This window comes from Parambassis ranga, chromosome 13 (assembly GCF_900634625.1).
Source record: "Parambassis ranga chromosome 13, fParRan2.1, whole genome shotgun sequence".
NCBI classification, from domain to species: Eukaryota; Metazoa; Chordata; class Actinopteri; family Ambassidae; genus Parambassis; species Parambassis ranga.
This window is the reverse complement of record NC_041033.1, coordinates 9764398-9786860: the sequence shown is the minus strand read 5'-3', so window position 1 is coordinate 9786860 and position 22463 is coordinate 9764398. Positions and strand designations below refer to the sequence as shown.

The window sequence follows — 22463 nt, the reverse complement described above, 5'->3', positions numbered from 1 at the left end:
GAATATAAAGCAAATTGCGCCAGTGGTCTCTTGAGCATTGAAGCATGTGAAAACGGAGGTTAGAAGTTTATATGAGTCTTTACAGCAGGGAATTTAGATTCAAGGTAAACCTGGAAATACTCAGTTAATTTCATCCAGGACATGACATGACCTCTGCCACTCTGGGGCTTTGTTGCCTTTAATTCATTCAGGTTTGATGGTTCCTGGTTGCAGGTCTGTGCTGGACCACAGCAGCATTTTTTTATTTTCCACTGTAAACTGTAAACTCACCTGACTCCGTCAGTAAGCCCTAACAGATACATGACCACTGCTGCAAAGCTGCAGCAGCTCCCCTCCTTCACCTCTGCTGCACTGAGGGACGAGACTTTGTGAAATAGATTTTGTAGTTGTTATTCTGACAGGGGCAGGCTGTGTGATGCATGCAGGTGTGCAGTGGCTGATGCTTTAATATTCACTGAAAGATAGAGAAAAGCAGCTGTAGAGGTTGCAGCTGTAATTTTGCAATAATTATCTGGTTAATTACAAGGCAGGCTCCTAAACTAGGTTATGTAATAACTTCATTATTTGACACTGTGCGACATGTTGGAGGCTGCTTAATAAACATATTCGTATTTCTCATATATATATATATATATATATATATATATATATATATATATAAACATATAATGTGCATATCTGTGCTTATGTTTGTATTCACATAACCTTCATTAGACATCATGCTTCATCCAAATGTTATTTTTATTTTTCTGAGAGGGCACACCTAAAAGAATACTGCTATTGTGCATCACTATCTCAGTTCCTGCTGCTGTATCCAACAATCATGTTAATGTGATTTCACACTGCTAGGCCTGGGACCTCATCCAAGCTTTTATAAGTAGGATATGGCATCTACCTCCACCAGTGCATAAACAAAGTACTCGACAACGATATTCCAAAGCCATGTGTCTGTAAAAGGGGGAAAAAAACCCTGTGCTGGTCAGATGTGGTTTATCTTTGAAAACCAATGAAGTTAAGATTAAGATTAAGATTTACTTTATTAATCCCCATAGGAAAATGAAGTTGTAGTAGCAGCATATATCAATGAAAAATACATACAATATACAGTAAAACTCTTACATGCATACACACACAGCCGCAGACAAATGAGCATAAATACACAGTTATAGTAACTGAGACATTTGAAGTGCTCCTGTGATGATGCTTTAGTCCGAGTTTGTAAGCACAGCTCTAACGGTCACAGAGGAGTTATACAGTCTGATGGCGGACAGCAGGAATGACTTCCTGTAGCGTTCTTTAGAGCAGCGGGGCAGCAGGAGTCTGTTGCTGAAGCTGCTTCTCAGTCTGTCCACAGTGTTGTGGAGAGGGTGGGAGGGATTGTTCATGATTGACAGCAGTTTAGCCACTCTTTCCCTCGCCACCTCCTCCAGGTTGGCAAGCTTAAAGCCAACAACAGACCCTGCCTTTTTGATGAGTTTGTCCAGTCAGTTGGCGTCCTTTGCTTTAATGCCTGATCCCCAGCACACCACAGCAAAGAAGATGGTGCTCGCCATGACAGACTGGTAGAACATGCATTCTGCTGCAGACATTGAAGGACCTGAGTCTCCTCAGGAAGTACAGTCTGCTCATGCCCTTCTTGTACACAGCCTCAGTGTTCGTAGACCACTCCAGTTTGTTGTCCAGTTGGACCCCCAGGAACTTGAAGGATGAGACTATGTCCACATCTTTCCCACTAATACAGACTGGGGAGGACGGGGACTTATTCTGCTAAAGTCCATCACCATCTGCTTTGTCTTGCCCCCCCCCCCCCCCACACACACCACCTGAAAAAACACTCCACATGGCCCCTGTTCCTCCCATTCGTTCTCCACACACCCGACTAAGCTGTCCTCTATGAAAGGCTTAAGATAAACTAAAAGGCAAATACATCATCTCCCTCAGTGCAGAACACTTTCTGCACCTAAATTAATCATCATGTACTGTGAAGACATGGAGGGGGACTTTACTGTCATAAGAGTGCCACCTGCTGATCTGAACTGTGTTCAGCAATGATCTGCTGTCTCCACTGCAGAATGGAAGCACAGACAGGTAAACAGCAGCATCAGCTAGTTTAACAACTATTTATTATGACAATGCCCCGAATCTGCCGCTTACTGTTTATTATAGAGCTCTTACATCATCAAAAGGAAAATGTGATATTAAAGGCACTGCTGATTGCACCAAATATGTAATTCAGCCTTTTAATAATAAAGAAGCAAAGGAAATGCTCCATTTTTATAAGAAAAATCGATACATGAATGTAGGGCTCACAGCGGCTATGAATAAACTCCACAAAAGACTCTAATGATCTTCTTGTCACAATAAAAAAGCCAAAGGATTCAGCTACAAAACATGCTTTTAAAGAGCAAAGAAAAGAAGGAAAAATATCTTCACACGTTAATCTTGACAACAACACAATAATGAAGTGCAGTTTTAACCTTAAGTCCAGCAGCACAAAGCTTTTTTGGAATTAATATTTAAAGCTATAAATCTGATCTTAGATAAATATAACAATGCTATCAAACTGCAGGTTTCACTTGAAAAATGAATGTAATATATTGACAAATGTTACAATAGCCGATGAACCAGACGCCTCCATTTATTAAAGTGACACTCAGTCAGCCTTTGTTTTATGATCTGCTAACTTGGAAGTGTAAAATAAAAGGTCATTAATGATGTTTTAGTATTTGCATTTTGCTTTGCTGTCATTTTCACATTGTGAAAACATTTTCACATACTGTATATATAACAAGGAGTCCAGATTCTGAGATGGGATATTTCCCTTTAAAAATCATGGCGAGAGGATGAAGAGCACTCTTTTGTACACACAGTTATGTGCTATCAGAAACAGAATTAGCTTATCCATAATAATTTTCCTCTCCATCTACCTCCAGCTGTTTCTCGTTCAGCTGCAGCTTAGGTAATTGACACTCACTTTGTGTTAAATACCTCCCATCAGAAACAGTCAGACTTACTTGTGTGCATGTATATTTCCTTCTATAAAACAAGCATTATTAAGTTATGTTTTACCACCTCGGCCAAGAATCAGTTTAGATCTGTGTAGGATACAGATCAGATGGAAATAATTAAACAAATGTATTTTATTTAGACTCATAGTGCAGCACAGGAACAGGCGTTAAACAACAGGGCTCCTGTCAGCTTTGGTCGTTTAACACACATACACTGTACACTGAATTTTACAGGAAAACAAAGTGATGTGTGCATCATTGACAACAAATACTTTGAACTAAAGAGGAATCCTCTGTTGTTGTCAAAGAGCACTCACTAATGTTCACCCTGCTGTTATTAGTGTTTGAACTAACTGCGAACTCTGGACTGACACAAGGAGACCTCTGTCAAGTCTGTAAATATCAAGGGCTTCAGGGAAATGAGGTGAGTCATGTGGTTCACTTATTAGCATCATTCCCACATTTCTATTATTAGTCATGGTGTTTAGCTGTTGTAAAGGTAGTTTTTTGTGTAGTAATTCAGGCGGAATAGCATTTTGTTGGACAAAAGACAAATAGCACAATAGTTTGTAGCAGGAATGAAATGCAATGAAAGGAGTTGACAGGCTTGGAGTTATGACAAGATGCTCTGAGGTTACTGCACATGGGCCAAAGAAAATCCTCAGTGATTTCAATAACTAGTGGAATAATAAATAAGATTCAGAGGTGCTGGTAGGTGTACATTAGTCCTCAGCCATGTTTTCCTGTCTACATGCTAAGCTAAGCCCGTAAAAAAAGCATTACCAAAATGTCAAATGACCTATAAGTAATTATAAAGTAAACTGTAGTCCCCTTTTTAGCTAATAACTAAAAGTCCATGTGCAGTGGTAGTACAGAACATCTATTCTTCAGCAGGCTGTTTTGGCATAAAGAGGGCACCGCAGTCTCATGTGTAAACTGATTTAGGTAGCAGCAGTGTGAAAGTGTAAAAGCACGATGCCGTGCAAGCTGCAGAGACGATGCTCAAGCTCCTCTCATGCACCTAATAGCTGTTGAGTGACTTAAAGGGAGGCGGTAATTCCAGGGATTTATCACATGATGGATGGGAGCTGATGTGTTAAGAGACCTACGAGGGTCCTAGACGGCAGTCATAAATCTTGGTTCGTGCACCACACACACCAACCACAAACATATTTGCATCTCTCATTTCACCACATGAAATTAGCTGTAAAATGTGATGGAGCAGACCAGAGCCTATTCCACGGATCACTGGAGGAGGGACGGCCATTTTCAACCTAATTTTTGTAGAATCTAATTTGAGCTGGACTCTGAAGTGGAGTGGTTATATTGAAGCATTAGTCATATGGGAGAGCAGCGTCACACCAGTTTGTTACAGACTCAGTCCGCTTGAGCAGAACAGTGATAGGTATATTACAGATGTGGAGTTACAGATGTTGACAGATAATTTAACTGTATGATAGTGTGAAAACAGAATGTGTGAGGGATGTATTATAATATTTGTACATTGTAATCTGTAAGTCACTGGTATTGTGATATGAGGTTTTTAAGACCTTAAGCTTTCCACAAAGACAAGATCGAGTTCATGTAGAGAAGTAAATCACTGCTTATTAATTAAATATAAAAAACATGGACCTCCGGTCTGAAACCAAATGGAACCTGGAGTGGTGTGGAGAATCTATTTTTAGTAAGTGAGTGTGAACAATGAGTGCTAATGGAATCAAAGGGTTGCACTCTATGTGTTACACCACTTGACAGAGTTAATTCCCGTTCGGTTTTCTTTTCATCATGTCTGAAGTGGCATATGTTCAGAATCAGAATTCCTTTATCTGTCCCCCAGGGGGAATTCTTTTTGTTACAGACAAGAAGTTCATACAATTAAAGGCTGCTTAACAGATGTTCTAACAAGGCTGTGGTGGAATCTGGTAACTGTCTCAATTAGTAGTGGAGCTGAAAGAGGATAGACACAAAACTGTGAATCAAGCTGATAGTTAAAGGTGAATACATGAGAGAATGGTATGAAGTCAAGTTAACAGTGTGCACACTCTTTGTGGGAGCTGATGCCATTTCAAACGTCATTCCCAGCCATGGAAGTACAGCTGCTCCTCTTTCTAGCTGAAAGTATTGAATGCATTACTATTCACTGTTCTACAGTTCTCCTTACATGCTCCAAACAACAGATTTTCTGCCTATATCCATCACTTATTTTGAATGCTGATATTTTGTGTTCATTTGTCTTTACTGCAGGCACACACTGAAATCCTTTGGTGAGTAAACACCTGGCTGCTAAAACTGTTGGATAATTAATGTTACATCTGCTTTCATTTTTCATGCTGTTGTTTTAGTCTACAGGTGTTAATTACTTTGACCTTCTTAAGGATTCACCTCCACCTTGTTTTTAACAAACTATATAATTAAGTTAGATTTTTCTATGCAACATCAGGTATTATTGGTTTCTCTTGGTTATTTTGGGTAGTTGTACAGATGTCTGGGGAAAAAATATAAAAATGAAAAAGCAGAGTACACAAAGATGACACAATATGAATTCTAGATTATGTTTGAGACCAATAAACCCACACATCATCCATGTACTCTTATTGTTGTATTACTAGACAATAATTAATTGGTGACATATGCAATATAAATTAATATGTGATAATGATTATATAATAATTTGTATACATCCGCATTTGTAACATATACTTGTTTATTTGACATTTTCAGTAAATTAAAATCCACCCGCACTCATATATTTTAATGTGAATTAATGACACATAACAAGAAGCCTGATTAACAACAATGCTGGTCAGCTAAACCCTGCAGGCAAAGGAACACTCGCTCACTGTGACAAGACAAGAATTTAATATACAGGGACCTGAACCTGAAGTGGTAATCACCGAACAGCAGATGTACCTGCATAAGACCTGCAGTATATGTGATGCACAGCATCATCACTTAGCTGAGTCGTGGTAAATGACAAGAGCAATAATTAAACATTGACACAAGAGTAACGTGAATAAAATTACAAATCCTCTCACGCATTCCTACAACAACAGGCATGTGCATTTTATTTTAAAGCTGCAATAACAAACATTTTTACACTGAAATAAATAAAAATTAAACCTGCTGGTGTACTGTATTGTTCATTCTCAGCACAATATTTCTTAAATACAGGCAGGGTTTGGGATCAACACAGCTCGACACAGATGGATGCCAGTGCAGAGCTGTGTTGTTGTGGAGTTCTTCTGCCCCCATTAGGTAAAAAACAAATGATTGATGAATGATTAATGCATTTTTTATTTGTATTTATTCATTTACTGTATTTATTAACACTTCCTTGTATATGTTGCGAAAACGACCTAATTTCCCCACGTGGATTTGTAAAGTTAATCTTAATTTAAGAATTCTTTTCACTAAGACTAAGAAAAGTGAGTGAGTCGTCACAGTAACTGTAAATCCCATGTAGTATCTGAGTTTCCATACCAGAATAAGTTTCTGTACAAAATAGCATAAATCGTTAAAAAAAAATATAGGTCAAGCGTTCGTGCTTTTATTTTGAAGGTTCGGAATCAGCTGCGCATCTGGATGACGTCATTGCGCCCCTGTCTGACACAAATCACAACAACATGTTAGTCATGTAAGTCTTGTTAGTGCTTCCTGCTGTAATGTCACTGAGCATCGGGGCTAATTGGCATGGCAGTTGTTGACAGAGGCTTTCAGCTTGTTATTAACGCGGGCTGCCTTGTTGTCATGGCTTTTATACTTTGTGTTGTTTTTATACTTTTAGCTTCTGTTCACGACAGTGGTGAGTATACAGTTTGCATGTTTTAATAGAATTCGCTAAAGCTCATTAGCTAATATTAAGGCTAACGCTTTGACACTGAATACACAGATCAATGATCAACTTGCAGCACGTGTGTACCAACTCCTTGTTATGTTTTTATTTCCGTGTGATGTTTGCTTAATATTTTATTTATTATTTGTTTGTTTGTTTATTTCCTCTTGACTGCTATATAGGCTCCGATGTGTGTGTAAATGGAACGTTGCGCTTTGCCTCTTACTATGGAGACCACATGGTGCTGCAGAAGTCTCCAGAGAGAGCTGTGGTGTGGGGGTACGGACCTGAGGGCGCCCAGGTCACCCTGTTTGTGACAGGACCAATAAACCACAAACCCTCAGCAGTCACTGTGACAAAAGGTAAATACAGCAAGATGTTCCCAGATGTGAACTGTATCCTGACATATGCAGGGTACTGAATGGAGGCAGAGGTCAAAGTGAGTGATGCTGACAGGAGCTCCACTTTTGTTTTAGAGGCAGTGGACTGGAAGTTCCAGCAGTTTTACGCATGTATCATTTTTAGTGCGTATTGTTTTCTCCATCTTATTACAACCCATGTCCATTGACATTTTTGACAGGTATTTGGCGAGTCACACTTGATCCAGTTGATGCTGGAGGTCCCTACAATGTGACAGCAGCCTTTCAGGGCTGCACAGCTACTCTGACCGACGTGCTGTTTGGAGACATCTGGCTGTGTGGAGGGCAGAGCAACATGTACTTTAAAACCTCTCAGGTGTGCTGAGCCAGCATAGAACATCACTTTAACGCAGTGAGACACTTCTGCTAAAGTACTCCTTCTCTGACAGATATTCAATGCATCAGAAGAGCTGACCCTGGCAGCCAAGTATCCCCATGTGAGGACCTTTATGGCAGCCTTGAACCTGAGTGAATCTGAGCTAACTGATCTGATTAAAGTGGAGCTCCCCTGGTCTGTGCCCACAGCCAGTAAGATGATGACTCCTTTATGTATTGATAGACTTGTTTTTACAATAAATGTATCCCTTAAGGATTTGCTTTGAGTAATTGATCGGTCCTTAAATTGAAGCTTGCTGATTTGTTGTGTGTGTCTGTGTTTGCTATGAATTACTTGAATGAAGCGTGTTATTTCCAGGTGTTGTGGCAGAGTTTTCAGCAGTGTGCTGGCTCTTCGGACGTTACATGTATGAGAAGTTGAAGTACCCTATAGGCCTGGTGCAGTCCTGCTGGGGAGGCACACCTGTTGAAGCCTGGTCATCTTCAAGAGCCCTTCAGCGGTGTGGACTGGAAAAATACACAGACAGGTAAGGATACAAAGACAGCACAGTCCACCTAACTCAAAGTCAGATATATATGTTTGGAAAATTTAATCCAAGTCACTGCTTTCTGTTGCTTTGTCACAATCTGTCAGCCCTAAAGTCAGAAACTCAGTTTTGTGGAATGCAATGATCCACCCACTGCTCAATATGACCATCTACGGAGCCATCTGGTACCAAGGTAAGGAGAGCTATTACACAGGAATCAAATGTGTGTGTGTTTAGTTACACACTTTCCATCTGTCAGGTGAGCAAAATGCAGATTATCATCAAGACAAGTACAACTGCTCCTTCCCTGCCATGATTGATGACTGGAGAATGGCCTTTCACCAGGGCTCAGAGGGGCAGACGGCCCCTCTGAGTGTGTTTGGGTGGCACATCTACTACTAAAATAAACATAGCATAGGCAGTTTCTGTACTTCACATCTGAGGAATGTTTCCTCTGTATGTGCAGCTGTCCACCTACAAAAAGTACTCCACAGATGACGGCTTCCCAAATATACGCTGGCACCAAACAGCAGACGTCGGCTTTGTCCCCAACCCCAGGATGAAGAAAACCTTCATGGCCGTGGCTTTGGATTTACCAGATGAAACTTCACCCTTTGGCACGTAAGAATCATTTGCATTAATAACATCTTAAAGCATCAGAGTGTAATGCTAACTCAGCTAAGAGGATCTGAACTAAGGTGGTTCAGATGAGATTGAGCAGGAATGACACCTGTATTTTTTTTTATTCTAGAGTTGTTTATAATGTCAATACTTTGCTATTTCTATTATCAGACAACAAAACACGTGTAACACAGTGACTGAATGCAGTCCACGAGGGCTACATTTAACCAGCAGTCACTTAAAGTCTCAACCATTCCTCCTGTTTTTACAGGAAATACAAATTAGAATTGTGCTCCTGGATTCAGCTCACAGAAGATGTTCTTTCTAAAGGTGGTAGACAGTAGCCTGAGTCCACATCTTTAAAAAACTCTGATTCATTAAACGATCATTAAAAAACGAGCTGACAGTTTTGTCTGATATCACACCAGGTAGATTGGGTTACCAGGCGCAATAATGATTCAAATCACTAATTTCAAAATCCTTCAGGTAGATCAGTCAAGATGGTGTAGATATTCAGTGCTGCTTTAAACCTCCGTGACAGGTTGGAGCTGATGTTAGAATATATATTTAAAAAATATTCTGCTACATGTGTTTTAATCAGAGGAAAGAGCTCAGAGGACTTCTGTTAAAGTTTCTGCTCTTGCTTCAAGTTGCTCTTTGAATATTTTTGTTCAGAGCCTCTATAGAACCTCTCTCCTCTCCTTACGTGCTTTCAAGACCCTGCTTTATAACTCTTTTTACATCAATATAAAGCTGAAACGCCAACACAGAAACGGCTTTCTGCTCATTTTTTTTGTCTTAAATAAAAGTATACAGGCAATGGTGTGACCTGCTTTTGTGTGTCATACATGAGCTCCTGTTTTTAGTGTGGTTTTCTGTTTCAGGATCCATCCTAGAGACAAGCAGGATGTAGCTTACAGACTGACTTTGGGTGCAAGGGCAGTGGCTTATAATGAAGAGGGTGTACACTTTCTTGGACCTTTCCCCATCCAAATCCTGGTCAATAACATGGATATCAGTGTTACCTACGACCAAGCAATCTCTGTCACACTGTCCAAAGATGTTTTCGAGGTAAGGCTGGTATTCACTGTGTGTTGACGTTTGCATTAAGGAATTGCCTGCTAGCTATGTAATTACATTCCCTGACAATGTGAGTTATTTAGAGAGCTCTGCATTAACTGTACATCAGCATATCACTATTATATCGCTTAATATTTAATCTGATCATTTTTAAAGACAAAATGTTCTCCTGTTCTTTTTTTTAATAAAGGTCTGTTGCTCGGATATTAAGGCTGTTTGCGGGTTCAAGTCAAGATGGGTTCCAGCTCACATCCTTCAGACGGGTCTGACCTCTATCCAGGTGTTTGCCACTTTGTGTCAGACATCTGATGAGGTTGCTGCTCTTCGATACGCATGGAAAGACTGGCCCTGCGACTTTAAAGCCTGTCCGGTCTACAGCTCCAGTAGGGTTTTACCTGCACCTCCCTTTATTATCAACCGTTATCCAGAAAAAGAGGACGTTTGGAAAAGCTAGTGAACTAACAAGAGTGATTTGGATCAGACAGTCTTATTCACTTTAGTAATTTTGTCACAGATTTAGTCCAACCACACAATCTTTGCTGCTATTACTACTATAAATAATTGCTGGACTACATGAAAGTAGGAAATCATAACAGATGTTTTTATTTGAAAACAACATGGGTGTTTTACAACTCAATTATGACATACTTTGCACAAATAAATGACAAATAACCAACTACTTATTTGTCTTTGTGTATTACATTCAAAACCAACACTTTAGTTACAAAGTAAATTTGAAAACAAAATACAAAAGAATTTGTTTTTGGGCACAGGTTATAGGCGGTATACTTGTAACAACTTTAAGTAAGATACCAGTTCAAAACCGGTGTAACAGTACGCACCAAAGCATAACAGGTTATGTCTTAATCATAATTACCATTAAATAAGATGATGTAAGCTGCGACTTGTAAAATCCAGTATGTTTAAATACATGCTTAAATAGCAGGTGTTGGGTTTTTGCTGTTATTGGCATGTTAAGCACAGAACTACGTCACCAGCCACATCCAGTATATTAGCATCAGCCATGGGAGCACATGCCTTTAGTAATGCTGTCTGAAGCTTGCTAGAAGATGACACAATAAATAACTTAGGTCTGAGGTACCTAAACATATGGCAAGACTCCTGAATTATTGAACCATGAAGGGAAAGAAGGGAAGGAACACTGCATTCCTCTGAATCTCATGAGCTGAAATATGAGGTAGAGGGCTTCATGGAGGAGGAGGTTAGGTGGTGCTGATGAGAGGCGCTAGGAGACTGCGGTGTCTGTCCTGCGGAAAGATGGAGAAAGAGAGTGACGGTGTCATGTTGAGCAGTCATCAAGTCAGTCTTAGAATATACATGAAGTAAAAAATAGTGAATTCTGTAAAATGTTAATAACATCTAGGCTCTAGTAGAGTACACCTTTTATTTTTCAGCTGATGTAGCCAAGTCTGTTTATGATATATTATTTATACCACAGACCCAGAGGAGCAGTTGTTGGGGCACAAAGGGTTATTAACACACAAACCAGCAGAGAAAAGTACAACTGAGCAGATCCACTGCTTTTCTCACACATTTTGACAGCAGCTGTTAAGGAAGTAGATGTTTTTTTATTCATAAACCTATATCAGATACCTGTGATGTGCTCTGCCTTGTTCTCCTGAAAGACTTGGTGTCTCTGGTAAGCTTCAAAGTTGACTGAAGCATCATCCTCTGAGAGGCTGTGAGGGATCTGGCCATCGCTGGACCGACACACTTCAAAACGAATCCATCTGTAGCTAATTTAAAAAAATAACAACATAAAGAGCACTTATCATCATGATAATGGACTTCTACATGCATAGAAATGAGCTTCTACACACCAGCAAAAAGTGTTGCACCCCCATCACCTCATTATTTAAGTTATCACAGATAATTTGGAGTCTATAAAAATAATTTGTTGCACTATGTGTAGGATTTGTATGGATGTGTATTCATCTGAGAAGAATATCCCATTTTGTGGATGTCTTGTTGGTTAGGCTGGAGGCAGGAGTGCTGCAGTAGGCTCCTGTTCAGTTAATAAAAAAGTACAATAAAAGAGTGAACTTACTTGCTACACTTGCGAGCTCCAGGACAACTCTGGATGAGATTCTGAATGGTGGGGTGAGAGAAGCCAAAAAAGTCCGCTCCTGAGGGCACAATTGGGGCCGCAGACTTGGAACTAATGGAAGGACAAAGTGAAGGAGTTCATTATTAGGATCATAAAGAAAAACTGGCTGAAAGTGGTCTAGCATAGTATGCTTTTGGCTAGAACAGAGTTATACTATAACTGTGAGCACCATATCTCTCTCACATAACAATCAGTCCAAATCTTTGTGGGGAATGTTGGTACCTTACGGATGCGATGGCCTTCAGGAGGTTGGAATGGCACGTCAGGGCAGAGGAGGCTACGATGGCATTCTGAGGATCTTCTTCAGGCACGATCTCAAACTAAGGACAGTGGCAGTGTTCAAAATGTTCAAGTAACATAATTTGAAACAAACCTGAGTTATAATAAACCCAGATAAGACAGTTACACTCCTTCAATAATAATAATCAATCACTTTAAGTTCAAACACACCAGCTCAAATAGAAAGAAAACACAGACCACTGCGGTGTGTTTTCAAACAATGTGTAAACAATATATTTATAATGATCAATATTTGCAGTGTCAACAGAATAATGAAAAATATTTAGCTGAACGAATGCCAATCACAACTGTGTGCGTGTTTGTGTGAAGGCTACCTGTGGACCTGCCCCCCCATCCTTAATTTGACAGGTGTAGAGGCACTGCTGCTCAGGGTTTTTCATGCTGGCAAAGATGCGTGTGCTGCAGAACCCCACAGGGTAGATGGCACACTCATCATGGAACAACATTCTGTCTGTGATGATCTATAGAATGGTCCAAAAATTAGTTAAGTGGTTTTTCATTATATAAATGTGATTTTTGTTTTTCTTGATGGTAACAGCCAGATATAGCTTTAACCCGTGAGTCGTGGCAGACACTGACCTCTCCTAGGCTGTAGACCGTTAAACCTCCAAGTACAATAGGAAAGACAGGCCGACCAGATGAGTCGAGAGGGATAGGCTGAACTAGTTTCCGAGACCCATCTGCTAGTTTCCTCTTCTTTGTCATCTTCTTTGGGACTAAAAGTACAATTGTAACAATATAAACCACATACCAGCACTGCAGTATCACTAATTCCACATAAACACTCACGTTCTTCCTTTCCATTCTCTCTTCCTCGTTCCTTCCGTTCCTTCTTGGGTTTTTTAAGCAGTCCTTCCTCCCCTGTTGACACCACTGATGTAATGCTATGGCCCCCAGACAGGCCTGAAGCCCCAGCAGGACCTGAGCTTAAAGCCACCGGAGGCACAGGTGGATGAGAGCTTGAGCTGGGTGTAGGGAGCATCTCCCCCTCTGACAGGGACTGGTACTGCAATAAGGACTTTAGTAAGAACCTACAAATAAAAAAAATGGGAGGAGTGTCATGAGAATGTTACCACAATGAAGCCATTGTGTAGCATCATAAACATACAATATAATTATTCAAACATTATGTAAATCACAGAAACTAACCTGCGCTCCTCCTTTGCCCTCAGAAACTTCTCTTCTAAGTGAGCCACTTCATCACAGAGAGCTGCGTTCTCCTGAGGGTGTACACCATTAGCTGATGAATACTTTTTCCATTCAATACATGCTTAATAAAACAATAGCTTTTTCCCCATCAATATGCAGCTAACTTACAAATATCATGGCACGAGCAGCTTTGCGCAGCCTCAGGTATTTAAGCCTGTACTTTTCATTCTGGTTCTTTCTCGGACCTCTCTTCACTTTGGCCTTATGCTCAGAGGAACTGGCTGGAGATGGGAACGCAGGCCCTGAGGCACCTGATCCAGAACTGGACATGGCGCTCTGGTGCGGAGAGCTGAGGAAAGACTGTGCAGTGAAGGCTTGCAAGGCCTGCTGCCGCTCCTCATCACTCTGTGAGGAGACAGACACAGTGTTCATATGCATCAGGATCACCTGAGGCCAATGCTAGTGCTGCCTTCAGTAGAATGTAATGGAGATGAGAAAATAACAGTGATGCAGCTTCCACTTAAAGTGCTGTATGACAAACAATGACAAGATACTGAAAAAAAGTGTGTTCACATAAAGAGAAATTTTTTTCCTGCTCTGAATGTATCTCTGTTTTTTACATGTTTCTAACTTTTCATATTGAAACAAAGAAAAAAAGAAAAAAATCTTTGTTGTGCAGTACTCCAAGCCAAAAACAACACAGGGTAGACCTGTGTTTTTCCTTGAACTTTGACTCTTGCTGACAAGACCCTGTATTTATCCCCAACCAACAGTTAATCAAAATCAAGTGAATTTACGTATCCCATGGCATATTTAGCTTTTGTAGAAAAGTGGCGTTAGTTTCCCAGATAACTCACCAGCAGTGCAAAGACTCCATTTCTGTTTTCAATCCTCTTGAATCTCCTGCTGCCTTTTTGTGTCTGAAACATAATGTGAGACTGAGGCCGAATGCATGGGGCTGGAAGAGCTAAATTTGACTCCTCCGATTCAATTATTCTTAGAAAAAAAAGTTTAAGGAACCAGAGCAACCCTCATTGTGTGGCAGATAAAAATAATCAAAAAAGAAGGAGGATGGGAAAACGTGGACAAATGAAAAGATACAATCATAAATACAGATGAGGTATGTTCTGTATCCACTGAACGAGTGAAGGTGTAAGTTATTATATCCAACAGCAGAGGTTGCTGTCAGCCTGAGTCTTAAACATCCTCCTTACCTCACGATACATGACAGCCTCCAGGCTTGACTTTGCACTGCAAGGAGAGAACAGCAAGGTAAGCACTCATTACCTCCCTCTACTCATTATCTAGCCAATGGCAGTGAGCATATTTTGAAATTTACTAACATAACCAATACTGATATATGTAAAAAATTATGTTAATTGCTGTACTTAGATTGAACAAGTCCTCTGTCGATGATTCGCTGTTTGATTTCCTTTATGTGCATAGGGCGTCCAGCTTCCTCTAAAACAATCTACATTACAGAAAAACAAAAACAATGTGAGTATGTCATTACCATCACCACACTGGACTATGATCAATAAATACCTGAGCAGCATCGAGCCATGTGAGGTTTGGCTTCTCTGGAATTTCACTTGGAGGTTCACTGCAAATAGACACAAACTTTAAATGTATTTCATGTTAAAAACACTAGTTTTGTTTGAACTTGAGTAAAAAGAGTGAAGCCTCACTTATATTGACCTGTATTGTGGTTTGACACCTTATTATTGCTGACACTGTGTTTTATATTTATAAGCAGTGACTGCATGTTTCCACACTATGGCTGTAAAAGGTTATAATATTACAGTAAACAACCTCTCCAGAGTTTCTGCGGTGCCAGACAAGCTTGCAATGCTGTCCAAAGCAGGAAACAGAGAGTAGTTCCCCTGTCCATCAGGCTCCATCTCAGATTCAAAGGTGTTGAGTGACTCCATGGAGGACACCAACGAGCCCCTTTCCTGTGAGCAGAAACGACACCGAGATGTGTATTATCCGCATACAGACACCTCACACACACAGCATTACCGCGGTTATAAAGGGTCACACACAAAGCAAGCTAACTGCTCACAGTTGCTAATTACAACGAGTAAGAGTGAAGGACGCACGGGTAAAACACACATACCCAAATGAAACTGCAGCAACCACACTTGTATCAATTCGTGCTCCCGACTGTTTGTTTCCGTGTTAACCGGAACCTTCAGTAATCTCCTTCGCTTTGTTTACATACAGGACTAAATGCTAACGCTACACGGCTAGTAATAGTGCCTGTCGCGAAGTAGCTTTTATGTACACAGAATGTTTCAGTAGCATATCAGAACTCTCACTTGTATTTTAAATTTGGTGAAAATCACGATGTATAGCATATGTACTGTAAAAGTATGTCGCTAAAGGAACTGAATCCACCGAACATTATTACAGAGAGCACCTACCGGATATCCGGTTTATCACTGGAAACTCAAAATAAAGGTACCACCTACAATGTTGTCGTCGTTCATATACTAATGTTATTAATCCTTACTCCAAATATTATCAACCCTTATATGTTTGTATGAAAGGACTATTTCATGATTCATGATTTTTACAATGAGAATGACATTACACCAAAATATGCTGCTGAAAAGCCAACACAATATAACCAGAATAGACCAGCAACATTTCTGATGATCTTTATGTTTTTTTTCCACCAACAATCAACCTAACTAACATTCTGTAGTCATCCATCTATCTCTCTATTTCCATAACTGGGGACACTGCACAGGTCATAATTTGTTATGTAAATTTATGCAGTATAGCAGATCATGTTTCTTTATTAAAAGCAGTGTATGTGAAGTTTTTTGAGTATTTCCATTTCCATTCCATTCCATTTCTATTACTAAACACATTTCTGCAACTGCCCTATTCTTGATTGTGTTCTGCACTTGTTCACCTCAGGCTGTTTGTGTGCTTTGTGTTTGTGCCTCAAGAAGCACTCTGTGCACACATGCAACACTAAACTATAAAATCCTTAATTAAAATCCATGTTCATGGAAACAGTAGTGACTCAGATCTCTTTCTACATTCACATCTCCTCTTATGTGGCTAAACAAGTCCTGTGGTCCTAATTCTAAAATTGCAGCATCAAGGCAAATGACAGGAGTATTTCCCAATAAAACAGTTCAGAACTCACTAAAAACAACAAATGGTTTCAAATGTTTCCTAATGCTTTGGCTTTGTCCTTCAACTTGAGTCTTATGGGGCCTCAAGGATGTTGTCAAATTGCAGTTTATTTCAAGTCCTTATTTTGTACCACATAGTTGTGTAATTCAAAACATCCAAAACATTCCAACAAACACATTCATCCTCAGTGCTTAGGGTTAGGGTTAGACAAGAGCACGATGTCAGAACAGTTCAAAGGTTATTTACAGAATTGATTGAATGATGCCCTCTTTGCACAAAATCTACCTTTGCAAACATCACGTCATGAAAACATGTGACACTGCTAATCACAGCTCTTTTTTATGTGTCAAGGAAATGTTTCCAGTTACTCTGGCTCGCTCACTTTAAATTCCCAGTACGTGTGAGTGTTAATGGTTGTTTGTATATGTGTATGTTGCCCTGTGATGGACTGGTGACCTGTCCAGGGTGTCACCCGCCTCTCACCTGTAGATAGCAGTTTTTGCTGTTGTCACTTATATTTATTTATATTTATTTTTTGTTTTATTTTATATTTAGTGTTAAAACCTTTTGTGTTGCACCTCTGAGGTTGTGTTTTTGTATCTGATATTTAGCTTACCTGTGCCTTTGCTGTATTTTGATTAATGATCCTTAGCTGGAGCTACCATCAGGACACGGAAACTTCTTTGCAATGAACAATTCACAATTCACAATGTTAAACTTTGCCTAAAATAAGTGGCATCATATCTGTGATAATTAGTTACAAAATAAAAAAAAAATCTGTATAAAAAATTCAGGTTAATTATCTGAGTCTGTGCACCAGAGATAGACAGAAAGTTACTTTATTGAGTTCTCTGTTAGGTCTATACATATTCAGATTTACTGAATGTGTTTACAACAAACACAGTCACAAGTACATGAAGAGTATTTAAATATTATTGTAGCAATCTGAAATGAATGCATGTCTGAGCAGAAAGTCCACTTATGTCTTTCATATTACAAGCACAATATATCATTGCATGTAAGACATAAAACACTACATATTCCAGAGAGTCAGAAGTAAATACAAAAAGGAGTTCAAAATATAAACTACATGTATAACTGTAGATAACATGTGTTTTCAGTAACTTGTTCTCCACTGTGTCACATCAACATCCCAGCCAAGAATTTCCAGGAATTATGTTCACCACTCGCTTTTGTCTGATGTCATACTGGTAGGATTTTGCACCGCTGAGGACAAAGATGCTACCTGTTAACAGAAAAACAAACTATGCTTAACATTTCATGAATGAACATTTACCTTTTTACTGTATTTCATATGTTTTTATAGTTATATATATTTAAGTGTTGTTCATACAGTTTTGTTTGAAACTCCATTGGATGAAATGTGGACAACAGAGGTCCTGCTTCTGCTGTTTGTGCTCGAGTAAAACACTGTTCTAAAACTGGGGGAAATGGCAGTTTCAGTGTAAACGTGTGTCGGGTGCGGTAAACTCCACCCGTCTACCACCTAAACATGGTATAAACATAAATTACAACTTCTATTCCAGCTTGGTTCTATTTGTATCCCGCCACTCAGGTCCACATTATACAAAGTTCATGACTTCATAAACTGCATTTTACCCTGTAACTTGAAGGCAGCATCGACCTTTGGTGGTATTCCAGGCCAGTCTGTTTGGATAAGTCTGGGGAAGCCTGGGTCCATCTGTCTCTTGTGCTCATCGTACCTGACGGTGGGATGATGTAGGATCATTCAAACAGATACATGTCATTGTGCACATAGGATTTTTTTGATCTGCTTTTTTTTATTATTCTTTCTATACACAAATATGGTCTTAAACAGACTTTATAATTACCATAACAAGGTAACTATAATACCTGGTTTTATCATCAGGTGCATTACAAATGCATGATTTAACTTTCTTTAACTTTGTCCTGCTGTTTTACATCACTTTCCTTCTGTTTGATTACGTTTAGGCATTGAATTTTGAATTACATATAAAAATAAAATGTACATGGTTAGGATTAGTAAAAAAAAAATGGTTAAGGTCTCACGTCTGTCTGTCTCATGATGTCTATTCCTTCCATCACTTATTCTACTGTAGACAGTAGTATACTATATCAGAATCACAATTTATTTTTTTTTATTGCTATGTAAGTGAAGAGGTTTCACATTACTAGGAATTTGCCTTAGTTATTTGGTGTATATAAAACATGAAATCGAAAGTGAAATAAAATGTAATCTAAACTAAAATAAGGCTGTACATTGACATATGTGTGTAAGGGTTATGTGTGAATACAAAAATAGACCCTGATATGAAGCAGTGTAACAATATGTTGCATAATTTGGAAAATTGCGAATGTTTTTGACAATTTATGGCCCAAATTTATAATTTATAAATATAATTTTTTAAAGAAGAGAAAATATTTGAAAATCAATGATTGCTGTGATTTATTTATGTTTTTAATAAATTAAGAATAAATAACTCACTTTGGGTGTCATACAGCTTTATCAATGCCAAGTTTTTCCTGTTCGTGCCTTTTATTATGTAGAAAAGGGATCACAACCTATTTGATTTAGAATGTGAAGCATTGCCGTTTTACCTGTAATAAATCTCTCCTATGAAGAACACTGTTTTCCCGTATTCACTGACATGCACAGCAGCGTCAACATGTCTTACTCTGGAGGAGAAGCCATACTCATAAATGGAACCTGCACGACTTTTCCTCTTAAGCTGTTGAACCACCAAGTACTTACGACCTGGAAAAACACAGCCATGTTACTGCATTTTGGGACACTATGAAAAAAAAAACAGCAACATACCACAAAGTGCTGCCAAACTCAATGAGCCTCTTGCATGAACTGCAACACTTAAGTTGCACAAGGCTGTAATTTGGGTGCAACGCTGTGTTATACTGGAAATCCAGCCCTGTCATGCTGACAAGAGCTAAGTGATGCTTTGCAGACTGTCCATTACTCTACCAGAGAATATGTACGCCACGCCTTTGGCAGGGAGGTCATACGCAGCATCGATGTGAGAATTGATGCCCGGTAGATACGTGCTGATGTGTCCTTCTGTCAGGCGGTTCCAATAAGTTGTCTTCGTTGTCCTCATCCACATCAATCTGAATTGAAACAACAACAATCAACTGCAGTTTAAATTCAGAGTAGCACTTATAACTGAAAGCATACTGTACCTGTTTTTAAAGAAAATTATCTCATTGTCAATCATTGTTGCGGCGTCAAATGAAGAGTCACATTTGTTCAGTGCTGCTTGGGTTTCCACTTTTTGGTTTGGCTTGCCTGAGAAATCGTAGCACACAAGATGAGAAACAAGCTCATGATTGGGAAAATGATCCCTTTTACAGTTAAATCTGTTCCTCACCATACAGGGTTTGGATCCCTAGCTTATCATCTGTGGATAGTGAGTACTGTGTACTGCTGAGATGCCTGTAATTGGGGTACATGATAGCAGAAGGGTCTTTTGAGTGAGTCAGACCGAGGGAGTGTCCCAGCTCGTGTGCTGCAACAGCAAACAGGCTGTAACCTGAAATAAGAACAATGTCTATTGAAGCACTGAAACTGCACTGTAAATTGCTGCCACACTGCTTCCTGCTTCATTTGTACTTCTGACCACAGTCTTAGCAGAGCACCATCACTGATGGGGGGTGTAGGCACAATGCTAACCCACCATGAGGCATGCAGCAGATGATTCAGGTGTTTTAAAATAAATAAAATAAATAAATACATTTAATAAAATGACAAACCTTGCCGTCCCGCCGTCCACGTTTCATCCTCATCAAAGTGCACGTCTCCACCCAGCCCCTCTCCTGGCTGGAAGGCGTGGGCCAACACACCCCGAGGGCCGTCAAAAGGAAAGAAATCTCCATGAGCTACAGCAGAGAGAGATACCTCTCAATACAACACAGTAAATGGATTTTACATGCTCATAAATTCCCTGAAACATGTTTTAACAAATAACATATCCTCACATGTACTAAATGATAGATCGATTTGTAATATGGTTGTTGGGTCTGGAGTAATAGCCCGACTCCAACATTTGAGTCTTGGTTTAGTTTTGGTGTATTTCCTCACTCTACATATAAACTGCTGTTTTGCTAAAGATAACAGACCAGTTCACATGTTACCCGGCACACCTCCCCCACTTGCAACGAGCTTCTCTGCCATTGTCTTGGATACCTCAATCTGATCCATATTGAATGATTTTAACACCACAAATACCAACTGCCTTAAAAATCACCAGCACATTTGTTTTTTGGTGAAGACAAGTTGACTTCAGATTTACTTCTACGGGCGAAAGAGAAGACTATATCAGCTTTGCCATGGTTGACTCTGATGAACCTCAGGGGAGCTGCATCGCTCCACATCTTCAGGGCTGAATGAAAGGACCTTTCCACATCCTCTTTCTTCATGTCTCGAGTATATTTGGAAATCCTGCATGGACACACAGACATCAGAGGGATCTGGATCAGGAAAATCTGAATGTCACAGTGTTATATAACTGCTCTTCAATAAGCTCTCACATATATGTGATGGTATGGTTTTTCCATTTAAGCCTGTTGGGATAAAAGCTGTAGTTGTCCACATCTGGAACGCCACACCTCGGCTCCCTCATCACATTTAGAGTAGGAGAGTCCAGGTTTCCTGTTTCCCTCAGACCAAAGAAGCTTTGCATTTCTCTGATTTTCTCCTCCCTGGCTGATGAAGATCTGACCCTCCTTGCTGCATCTCTGTGTTGTCTGAGGTTCAGATTGTAGAACCTGCTCAGGTAGTCCTGTGGAAATGTAAAGATTTTATATCGTTTTGTGTTTGCTACATTGCCACAAGACACACTTTCTCTGTAATTTGATGGACACATATAGTGAGGGTCTTTCCTCATGCTGATTGTTTATGTGGAGAATAATCCACAATTTGATCAGAAAGTATTAGTGTTAGTTGTATTTCAATCAAATCGGGTGTTAAAACTTACACTGCATGCACAGCCATAAACATTAGAGTTTAATAAAGATTATTAACAATCAATAAAGTCTGTCTGAATAAATATAAATATATTAAGTAAAAAATGATGTAATATTTGGTTCCATGTGGTGCATAGATTACTACTTGTAATACCAGTCAGAAAACAGCAGCAATCGACTCATAATACTATGCTTTTAATTAAAGGCAGAGTTACAGTTTGGGATGAAACAAAATGCACAACAGATCATATATTTTGTATTTTCACCAGCATTTCTTAAGGGATTCTTATTGATCTGGTTCCTATATAAACTCCACAATCTGTCCACAAACCTCAGCCAGCTTCACATCCTCAGGCCTCAGCTGCTGATCCTCATTAATGGGTAGAGTCCATGAGATTTCCATTAACATCAGAGAGCCCAAAACTGGTATCCACATCCACAACATCTCCATGTTTTAAATGCTCATTCCCTGCAAGTTTCACATTTTTTATATGGGAGCATACTGGAGGCTGTTGGGCAATCACATGGCACAAAAGTGCTCAATCCGGAGTGTCCTTACAGCCCGGTCTATCTGCCCCAATTTTCTGGAGGTTTTGTGGTTGAAAACCTCCCCAATGAAACGTCTGGGCTCTCTGTCTGTAATGATGCTAGTCACGCGTACACTGTGTTTTTATAGTTTAGAAATAAAAATGTTTTTTTGTACTCAGTCATGTCAAAACATGCAGGCAAATTTGCAGTCTGCTTTATGTCAGTTTGCAGCACTTGCATATCTGTTGAAAACTGTATGGCACAGCTCAAGAAAAAAAACACACAAAACACAAACATATTAGGTTTAATTCTTTATTTTGATTAAATATAACTACTGATAAATAAGACGCGACTCTAAACTTAGACGTACAGTGTTGTTGTTTAGTTGAATCCATTTCCTTGTTG

At 39.5% G+C, this 22463-nt stretch overlaps 3 protein-coding genes across 3 annotated transcripts; 1 reads left to right on the top strand and 2 right to left on the bottom strand.

Annotated features, from left to right (window-relative positions):
* The first annotated feature begins 6654 nt into the window (after positions 1-6654).
* siae (sialic acid acetylesterase) lies at positions 6655-10483 on the top strand. The gene is made up of 10 exons (XM_028419214.1): positions 6655-6810; positions 7023-7202; positions 7421-7575; positions 7649-7787; positions 7954-8122; positions 8230-8315; positions 8382-8495; positions 8566-8743; positions 9628-9814; positions 10014-10483. Exons 1-10 carry the CDS (start codon positions 6699-6701, stop codon positions 10275-10277), a joined length of 1584 nt encoding a protein of 527 aa, XP_028275015.1. The 5' UTR covers positions 6655-6698; the 3' UTR covers positions 10278-10483.
* A 101-nt stretch (positions 10484-10584) lies between these two features.
* Positions 10585-15778, bottom strand: tbrg1 (transforming growth factor beta regulator 1). Its single transcript, XM_028419203.1, has 15 exons — positions 15520-15778; positions 15213-15355; positions 14946-15003; positions 14789-14871; positions 14615-14651; positions 14258-14320; positions 13569-13805; positions 13401-13471; positions 13041-13282; positions 12831-12967; positions 12566-12712; positions 12174-12271; positions 11892-12002; positions 11438-11580; positions 10585-11091 (listed from the first exon to the last, which is right to left on the bottom strand). Exons 2-15 carry the CDS (start codon positions 15329-15331, stop codon positions 11003-11005), a joined length of 1635 nt encoding a protein of 544 aa, XP_028275004.1. The 5' UTR covers positions 15332-15355; positions 15520-15778; the 3' UTR covers positions 10585-11002.
* Positions 15779-17698: 1920 nt separating this feature from the next.
* mmp20a (matrix metallopeptidase 20a (enamelysin)) lies at positions 17699-22153 on the bottom strand. The gene is made up of 10 exons (XM_028419205.1): positions 21862-22153; positions 21096-21346; positions 20858-21006; positions 20319-20444; positions 19937-20098; positions 19749-19854; positions 19534-19676; positions 19155-19311; positions 18174-18277; positions 17699-17799 (listed from the first exon to the last, which is right to left on the bottom strand). Exons 1-10 carry the CDS (start codon positions 21979-21981, stop codon positions 17699-17701), a joined length of 1419 nt encoding a protein of 472 aa, XP_028275006.1. The 5' UTR covers positions 21982-22153.
* Positions 22154-22463: the final 310 nt, after the last annotated feature.